General features: G+C 37.9%; 1 protein-coding gene across 1 annotated transcript in view; it reads right to left on the bottom strand.

The window, feature by feature from the left end:
• The window catches only part of LOC122808587, a 142,631-nt gene extending 132,738 nt beyond the window's left edge, over positions 1–9,893 (bottom strand). Inside the window, exon 1 of the mRNA XM_044079544.1 lies at positions 9,767–9,893. Coding sequence (XP_043935479.1) covers positions 9,767–9,893 — 127 coding nt within the window. The remainder of the gene's footprint in view (positions 1–9,766) is intronic.
• Positions 9,894–10,150: the final 257 nt, after the last annotated feature.

Below are 10,150 nucleotides of genomic sequence, written 5' to 3' on the forward strand. Positions count from 1 at the left end.
CATGATCATATCAGTATGCAGCACTTTTTAACATCCTGCATCTCTGCATTACCTGACAAAATATGAAGTATAAACATTAACTGTAATCTGTCTAGTAACTGATTATTCTTAAAACATCTTATTAGCAAAGCTGTTTAACATTGTCCTTAACATCATCAGCATTTGAACCAGCCTTCTTCAGTACTTTATAGTACAAGGTCATTTATAGAAGATTGCAACAAGCAGATAAAAAAAGTAAAATCACATTTCATTTTTCAGTGCTATAGCCACTTTAACAGACCTCCAGATATCTTCACTTTAAAGAAAAATAAAGTGTTTTGAATCTTCACAAAAAAAGCAAGTGACTTTACAATACAAAGTAAATATGATGCACAGTTTAATATTCAAAATTAACTTACTAGTTACAGAAATTGATTTTATCATCAGTTTTCAGTCATCAGGGACTCTTGCACAGCATCTGTCTATGTTTACAAAGTATTATGGTCTGGGATGATCTTGCTGTACTGTAAATATTTAGTCTGTTGATCATCTTCCAATGCAACCAGAAAATCTTGCAATGATAATTCTCTGGGCCAGCTACAGCACAATGGCACTAAATATACAGAACCAACTGATATTGCCAACATCCTGGCAGATAGGTTCAGTGCTAACTTTACCCATCTCTCACCCTCCAAATCGCCCATCTTAATAACAGAAGAATGCAAAGCCCTGTAATCATGGATGAACAAGTAAAGACCGCACCCTCCAAAGCCAAGAATACAGCATCCATGGGACCAGACAATATCCCAGGCTGCGTACTGCATAAACTACAAAACGAACTGGCACCCCACCTAAGTACCATGTTCAATCATAGCCTCACCTCAGGCTATGTGCCCACTGAATGGTGCACAGTGACGGTTAACCCACTCCACAAAGGGGGTGCCATTATGGACCCCAGAAACTACTGCCCCATTAGCCTGACAAGCCTGGTCTGTAAGGCCATGGAACATATCATCTTGGAGCTTATAAACAAGACATGGGTAACCTCCAAACCCTGGACCCCACCCAGTTTGGGTTTGTAAAAGGTAGATCATGTCTACTAAACCTGACTGACTTCTTTGAAGCAGTCACTAGAGCCGTAGATGAGGGCAAGGTAGTACAGACAGCCTATTTTGACCTTGCCAAGGCTTTCAATACCATCCCCCATGCTAGAATTATAGATAAACTCACTAAACTAGGCATAAATCCCTATGTTACAAGATGGGTGGCCAACTGGCTCACTGACAGAACCCACACAGTAAAAGTAGCTGATTCCAAGTCCGACTTCAGACCAGTGACGAGTGGGGTACCACAGGGTTCAGTCCTGGATCCTCTGCTGTTCAGCATCTACTTCTCTGAAGTGCAGGCCAACACATAAGGTCTTTTCCTAACAAAGTTCGCAGATGATTGCAAACTGGGAGCCATAATAGAATCACCTAATGATGCAGACATTCTACAAAAGGGTCTCACAGAGACAGATGCTTGGTGTCAAAGTCATGGCCTCAAGCTCAATGCCAAGAAGTGCATTGTCATCTCCTTTGGGAAAAATGCGGTGCCCATGAACTACCACATAGGTGGTAGCTCACTAAACACTGAAAGTGTGATAACAGACCTCGGGACACAGGTGGACAGTAGTCTCGTCTTTGATAACCACATCACCACAGTAGTCAGGAAATTCTTCTATGTGCACACTTCATCATAAAAGGGTTCTCCTCTAGAAAAAAAGGAGGCCATTGTCCCTCTCTATTCATCCCTCATCAGACCCATCAGGTACAATGCCCCATTTGGTATGTATCTCACAAGACACCTACAACAATTGGAAAGGCCACAAATATACCTCACTAAGAGGATTACTGGCCTCAAAAAGATGCCATACACAGACTGTCTCAAAAAACTCCATCTATACTCCGTCACATATCACCTACTGCGAGGCGATCCCTGCCTAACATACAAAGCTATGTCAAAACCAGAGCTGTTGGACATGCTACACTTTAAGAAATCCCAATCTCTCCGAATCACATGCTCCAGGGACCTAAACCTTGTCACCACAATAAATAGAACATACTGTAGGGATAGATTCTTGTCCCAGAGACTTCCCATACTCTTGAACAAATTACCCATTCATGTCAGGCAAAGCTCCTCATTGGCCCTCTTTAAGAAAACCTTGACGACTGGATGGGAAATAGAAAATTCACCCCAGGGATCACTTCTGCGGCACTACTTGACAGGAGCACAGGAAAATAATTTTCTTGGGTGGCAAAAGGCAGGGAACCTTTTTGGCTAGGCTTATATAGGCCCCAGGGCCAATAGCCTACTACCTACCTATGAACCTATAATACATTTTTTGCATTTAGCAACTACCCATACAAGGTGCTACACAGTTTTCTAACATGAAGATGTGCAATGCCATGCAGGGCTGGCTGCCCACAGCTATACTGAATGCTAAGGAAGCATTCTGGGAAGAGAGGAATATGCTAATTCCATGTGCTTTCTCCTCAGACTGCCTCCAGAAAGATATCTATACAGCCAAGCATTTCAAGAAGGCGCTTGGTTGTGTAGATCAGCATGGCAATCCCCGTCATGCCAAGGTAATGAACATAGACAAAAGGATGTGTAAAAATGCTGAACACAAACAAGGTGAGGGGGAATCCACTAGACACTAGGGTTTAATTGTGTAGTGCTAGCACCAGCATTGAAATGGGGGTGGGGGTGGGGATGGGGGGATACACCAGACACCAAGGAGTTATCTCTAAAGTGCTGTACGAGAACCGACTTTACTAGCAGGACTGTTAATGGGGGGAACCAGTAGACTACCAGGGATAAAGTGAAGTGGCATGATGGTACATAATGCATAAGGGTAACTGGGGGATGGTGGAACCACCAGACACCAGGGCTGATAGTTTAAAGTGCTGCACCAACAATAATGTTACTATGGGGATTGGGGGTGGGGGGATATACTACACACCAGGGATTACTACATAAAGTGCCCTAAGGCACAGACCAGCATAACAGGGATGAGGGAGCCACTGGATAAACTCTAATGTGCCATGTGACAATGTGAGGTATTGCCAGCTATGCCAGAAGAAGTAAGGCAGTGGACGTGTAACATATGCCAACATAGCTAGCTGGAGTTTTGTAAACAGTTATATGTCATTTGTAAATCAAACTGATTTGTACATGTGCTTGTGTTAAAAAATGTACCAACAGTGGGTGCTGCTGGACAGAAAAAGAAATACACCTGTATCAGACTATATTATAACTGTTGAAATTAATATTGTAACAGAGGATAATAGAAGAGAAGAGGTTAAGCTCAGCCCCAGCTAGCTTTTAGAAAAAAATATCCTGAAATTAAATTACTTAATTTAGGCCATAAAGATTGTATCCCACAGGTCTTAATGCAGCCAGAGACACAGAGTCTATACTAGGAAGCCTTTTGTATTATCCCTGAGGGTGAAATAATTGCTACTCTGGAATGGTAGAAGTTTAAAATTGTTTTATGACTTCCAGATGCTAAAACACATCTTAGCAAAGTTCTGTCTGCATATATGGTAATACATATGTGAAATATTCTGATTATATTAAAAGGGGGTAGCATGTGAACCAGACATCAGATGACCAGATGTATGTGATGTCATGATGTAATCCAGGACTGAAATGATGTTTCAATACTAGATGAGAATGAGGTCTCAGAGCAGTCTGTTTTTGTAACCTGACAAAGAAGAATATGTTACCCACTTCATCTTGACTTGATTTAATAAGTAACCAGGGAATAGTAGTTCTTTAGATCAGTCAGGAAAATATATTGAGATTAGTTAGTACTGTTTTCTGTATCTGTGTGAATCTATTCAGCTGTGTTATTTTTAATATTTCCTATGATTGAAACTCTGGTGTCTATTGCAAATAGATATTTAGTATTTTCATGTTATTTTATTATTTATTATTAAATATATTTAAACTTTATATTGTGGCTGGTCTTTAGAGAATATTTTAACATTTGAGAATACTTACATTTATTTGATGACACTGTGGCTACTCCTGGATGCCTTAATGCATTGGTCAAACGCTACCATTTGTATTAATATTAATTTCATTAAGTATAATTGGGTACCCTTGTAAGAGCCTTAAAGTAGCTGGCTTTGGAGTGTCCTAATGGCAATATCTACCCTATAGTCTGGGCAGAGGGGCTATAGCTAGTAAATCTGTGCCAGCCTTACACAGGTGTGTGTGTGTGTGTGTGTGTGTGTGTGTGTGTGTGTGTGTGTGTGTGTGTGTGTGTGTAAAAATTAAACCTCATAGAGTAGTGTAAAAATTAAACCTCAAAGAGTGTGTATGTCAGTTACTTGGAGCAGGGACACAGAGCACTGGTTTCACAGAGAGGGTGGTGGAGGACTTGGCCTGGGACACTCGGCTGATGACTCAACTTTATAGCTGTGCCAGTGGGGAATCTCACTTGGGCCTGTAAAGAGAAAGAGGGAAACCTAGATCATGGACTGAGCGTGTTTCCTGTATGCTCTTAAGAGAAATTGTGCTTGGTGCAGAGAGCTGCACCTGGAAATACTGTGTGCATCTATTTTTATTCAAAGTGAATGTCCCTCACTGGTATTAGTGTTGAGGATTCAGGCTCCTTGATCACTGGCCCAGAGAAGAGATGTCATAAGCCATAATGGCACCAATGGTAGTATGGGGATCATGGAGTGAGAGGGAACTACTGGACACTGGAGATAAGTACCATAATGGCACACACACTTCATAAGGGTAATGGGGTTGGTGGAACATTACACCACCACCAAGTATGCCTCTTTAAATTACCATAACAGCACTGACAGAGTGACTGGAATAGAGAGTGGAGAGGATATACTAGAAACTAGGACCTAATACATATGTGCCATAATGGCAGTAAGTATTATGGGGTGGGGGAACCATGGGTGAGCAAGGACAGGTGTGCATGTATATATGTGTGTGTGTGTGTGTGTGTGTGTGTGTGTGTGTGTGTGTGTGTGTGTGTTTGAGTTAATGTACATGTATGTGTGTGAGAGTGATTGCAAGGGTTACATGAGTAGCAGGTTACTACCGCAATATGTAGATCAGCCATGATCTGCATGCTACCGTATTAATTGCTATTCAGGAAACATACCAATTAGTTAATAATGAGGGCTTGCTTCATCATGACTAGCATGTTCCTTGCACTGAGCGAGCCATATGTCTTTTTTAAAGTCCATCTCATTACACCAAGACACACTGCAACTTTTAAAATTATAAATGTTCTACAATGTTATCATTGTGGCTAGAAACAGTCTCACCCCATCTGGAAAAATAACCTTAAAACACTGGATACATCCATTTAAAACATTTTTTTTTTTTGATGGGCTTTACTTAATAACATCAGACATTGAGCTTGCTGTAGGACTTGTTATGAAAAAACTTTCTACTGTCTATGGTACATGTTTTTCTTTGTCTCCAAAGCCAGGAAAATACATGTTTCTTCACAATTCACTTTTCAGATTGACCCATGATAATTCAAGCTCATTCCAGCTTTATTTACTACTGACCAAAAACATTGACAAGCTTTCCTAAAGCTAATGCTTTTGGTTAGGAAACCATTCCACATAGCAAATTTCTATTTTGTGAATTCAGCACAGTGCAATCCCTGTGCTGAATTCTTTTTTTTTGGATCTCTGTCACTCACAAGTTCTTTTTCATAGCCTTCTGTTCTAATTCAGCTAACTTATATCCAGTTTGTTTATTGTTTATTGACATTTGATGACTGGGAAATTATGACTGGATAATTTTATCTATTTTCAGTGGAGCCCTAGGGAGAAAAGCTCTTCAAAGGAGAAAAGCTCTTCAAATATAAGAACAGAATATATATATATATATATATATATATATATATATATATATATATATATAGACAGACACACACACACACACACACACACACACACACACACACACACACACACACACACACACACACACACACACACACACACACACACACACACACACATAGGTTTAAACTGACATTATATTGATCTGCATTCAAGACATCCTGCCCACATTTTTTGTGGCATTTGTTTATGCAGAAAGAGTAGAGTAAGAATGAACATAGTCTAAACATTGTGGTAACGTTTATGAATTCCCTTGATATATAAGGTTGCAAGAAAATCTTTAGAAAAACTAAAACTAGGAGGAATAAGGTAGTAGTTATGCTTGTGTTGTGTACTCACTCAGTATGGTGTACACTTATTGTACACTTAATGAAAGCATTAATGAATCCAGCCCATAGTTTATTTTTAATCTTTTGAAGTTGTGGCAAAATAGTATTCATAGAAGGTTCCAACACTGCATTAAAAAATCAGATGTTTCTCAAACTCCTTTTCTTTGCCCAAGCTCATAGTCATGCAAGTCTGTTAATACCTCCAATGTTTCTTATTTCAGTAGTCATTCCATGCACCTTTCCACCTTCCTCTACAAAAAACAGATACAAAACAGCTACATGTTAATTCCATTGTTATAAACATTAAACTATGTATATATAATTTTCTAAAATGTTATCAGAAGTAATTTCAGAGGATGCCTTTTTTTTCTGAAGTACCAGAATGTTTTTTATGTTGTTCTTTTTAATGTTTTCATGGAAATGGGCAGAGATATTTTGTTTTTTGTTTTTGTTTGTCTTCCTAATTCCATTGGCTTTCCTTTACTAGTTGCCACATGCCTCATATCATGAATTCAACCACATAAAACAAAGGATACATTTAGACCTCTGTGTTGTTTTTTAATATTCACTGACTATAAAGTTTAAAGATACAGAATGGTTTATATGTGGGGTCCAAGAACCCCAACAAATCACTTGTAGTCTCTCTAAATGTATACTCATAACATGACTTATAATGCCAATGGGTCTAAGACACATTTGTTGACTTTATATATAGATTAGAAGCATAAGCCTTTCTTACCAAAACATAATTATTTATTAAGGGAATCCTGGGATTTTGTTAAGAAAAATTACTCCTGTTTTATACAATGATGCTTTGATATTCATCATGATTGATACTGTGGACGTATTCTTCTCTATTCCACACAGTGAAGGTCTTGAATGGTTTAATGAAACCTTGATGACTTGTGATTTTATTAGTAATTAAGAAATTAGATTGATTAATGAATTTATGGATATTATTTTAACTAATAATTATTTTTTTTCCAAAGAGAATTTTTCCAGCAAATGAAAATTGTAGCTGTGGGGTAGCTTGTGCCCCCCATCTACACCAACATGGTTTTGCATATGTAGGAGATATATTTTTAATTCATTTTTTTTCTACATCTTGGGTAATTTATACCAGATTCCTGGACAATGTATGCATTTTATGGAAAAAAGTCTTTGGATGATCTACATTAATTTTTGAATTATATACTGAACACAACTTCGTTCTTGAAATTCATTTACTGTATTTCTGATGATTATGTTAACTATTTAGATATTAATTTGTTGAAAGATAGACAATAAATGTTTCAAATCTGCTATCCACCTTAAAGAGATGTTTTCCAATTTCTATTTATTTTTTCAATAGTAACCACCCTATCCATCAAAAAAGAGTATTGTAAAAGGATAGATGGTAAGGGTGGCTCGTATAACATCTGATTTTAATGGATACATAGCTGAAAGCAGGTTAGTGGTGGATATGTTTACTGAAAGGGAATATCCAAGGGATTTTGTTATTGAAATAAGAGATGAGGTAGTAATAGGATGGAGAGGGGAGGGGGGTTCTATTAGAAATCGATTTAGGGAATAAGAGAGGAAAATCAGAATTCCCCTGGAAATGGTAAAGTAGACCACCCAGTGCTTTAATTTTTACTTACAATAACTATGTTAATGGAGTGAAAGTATTATCAAGAGATATTGGCAAATGTTTATCTTGTTTCTAGACTTGGTAGGTGAGCTTCCAACACAGCTTAATTATATTTATAAATGAAGTAAATTTTTTAAAGAAATCTTAGAGAGCAATTTACAAGGAAAATATTAAGAGATCTAAACTAGGTACATAAAGTTGTGGATTTTGCCACCAATGTCCTTATATTCTCAGTACTGGTAAGATCTATTTAAAAGAGATGAACATTAGAATCAGGGCTAAAAATTATTGTTTTTCTAAAGGTGTTATTTCTATTTCCTGTTGTCAACAATGCACTGCATTTTATGTGGAGAATGCTGAACATTTATTAAAAAAAAAAGAATTTATAAACACCATTATGATGTAGTCCATAAAATGGAGACTAAAGTTTTATTAAAATTTGTTTGCCCATTTCATTTAAATTTTTTGCTTTAGGACAGATTCGACCAAATACCAGGTGTGTCTCATGGGAAAATAAAACTGAATATAGGAAGCTTTATTGGCAACCTTTTTGAGAAGCAGGAACCCACAGTGGTTTAATGATGCTATTTCTATGAAGAATGTTTTGAAGCTTATATCCGCTAGATTAAAAGGAAAGTTTTATTATTTACTTTAATATATTCATTTTGTATTTTTAGTTTAAATTAATTTTTAGCTCACCATGTGCGTATTTATCTTGTTCCCATACATTGTTTCATTGGAAGATATAACTGATGTTGTTGTTTCGGCTTTTCCCAGTTAGGGGTCGCCACAGCGGAACTTCAGTCTGCTAATGATTGGCAGTAGATTTTTACGTGCCGAGTTGCCAGCTCTGATGGACAACCTTCAATGAAGGTACGCCCATTCATGCATGTCTCCACACAGAAGACGCTCTAGCTGAGAATCGTACCAGACAACGTTTTACTGTGAGGCAACAACGCTACCGCAGCACCACTGTATTTGTTTACATCCCCATTGGTTAGAAGTATTAGAAGTAGCACATGATGTTATTAGAAGAGCATAAATGTATTTTTTCCATTGTTTTGTTCTGATGAATTACTACATGTTATTAAGATGAAAGCACTTAACATTTGTTATATTTGTTAAATATTCACTGATATTATAGTGTGGAGATGTTTTTGGCTTAGTTGTTCTTCAACACAGTTTTATTTGGGTTTGTTATTTTTCTGTGTGTTTTACTATTTTGGTTCCATTTCATTTTAGCAGTCTGTACTATTGGCTGTTTGAGCATCTCCCTGCCCACTGACAATAGTAAAGAAACGTTATCTGTGGCAATTTGACAAGAATGATTAATTTACTCTCTCAGATTACTTCTCCCTCTGCCTCTAATGTTGGAATGGATTGTAGTATTTTTACTACTACTATTCCGTGTAACCAGCTGGGCTTAGTTTTGAACAGAGGAACTGTTGGTTCATTTTCTCAGGGAGCAAGAGAGGAAAATCCTATATCCTTGTTGATAATTTCCATGATAATTCTTTCCATGGCTTTGCAAATAAGAGTAGTCAGACTAATGGATCTGTAGTTTCCAAGATCTGTTGAAGGTCCTCCTTTATGAAGGGGATGACTGTCACAGTCCTCCATTCTTGTGGCACAAAGCCTGTTTTAAGACTATAGTTAAATAGTGACTACAATAATCCTGATAGGTTGTATTGTAAGCTGTTCATGAGGCATCCCTGGATGTTATCACAGCCTGTTGAGGCTGCGTTCTTGGCTTTAGTGAGCACATCCAATACTTGCTCCTTAATCATAGTTGGAGGGGTTACGTTTGAGGCAGGGTTGGGGTGAGAAAGAAATAAAGTTGGAACTGAATTTGTCCACTAGCAGGTTTGCTATATCATCAAGCTCTGTGAATGTCTTACCATTAGCCAGCAGTTCAGCACATTGCTGTGTGCTGCAGTTGTGGTTGCTGACATAGCTGAAGAAGACCTTATGGTTATCTTTCACCTGGGAGGCTGTCTTAACCACAATGTTGACCTTGTTAGACATAATTAGCATGCCTATTTAATTTGATGAGAGTTTTTATCTTTATGGCAATTACCCTTCCTGATTTTTGGAATTTTTTTTTCCTTTTGTTGTATATCCCATTACATTTGAATGACACCAGGGTGGTTTGTTTCTGAGGATAGTTCTGGGGTTAATTCTGGTAGGTACAGCAGTCTCTCTGCAGCCATTGACATGGTTGCACAGAGCTTCTTGGAGCATTTCAACATAGGATGCTGTGTTCTTGGGGTTTACAGGTGCAC

The sequence above is a fragment of the Protopterus annectens genome, chromosome 8.part0 (genome assembly GCF_019279795.1).
Source record: "Protopterus annectens isolate FY-2018-M chromosome 8.part0, PAN1.0, whole genome shotgun sequence".
Taxonomy (NCBI): Eukaryota; Metazoa; Chordata; order Ceratodontiformes; family Protopteridae; genus Protopterus; species Protopterus annectens.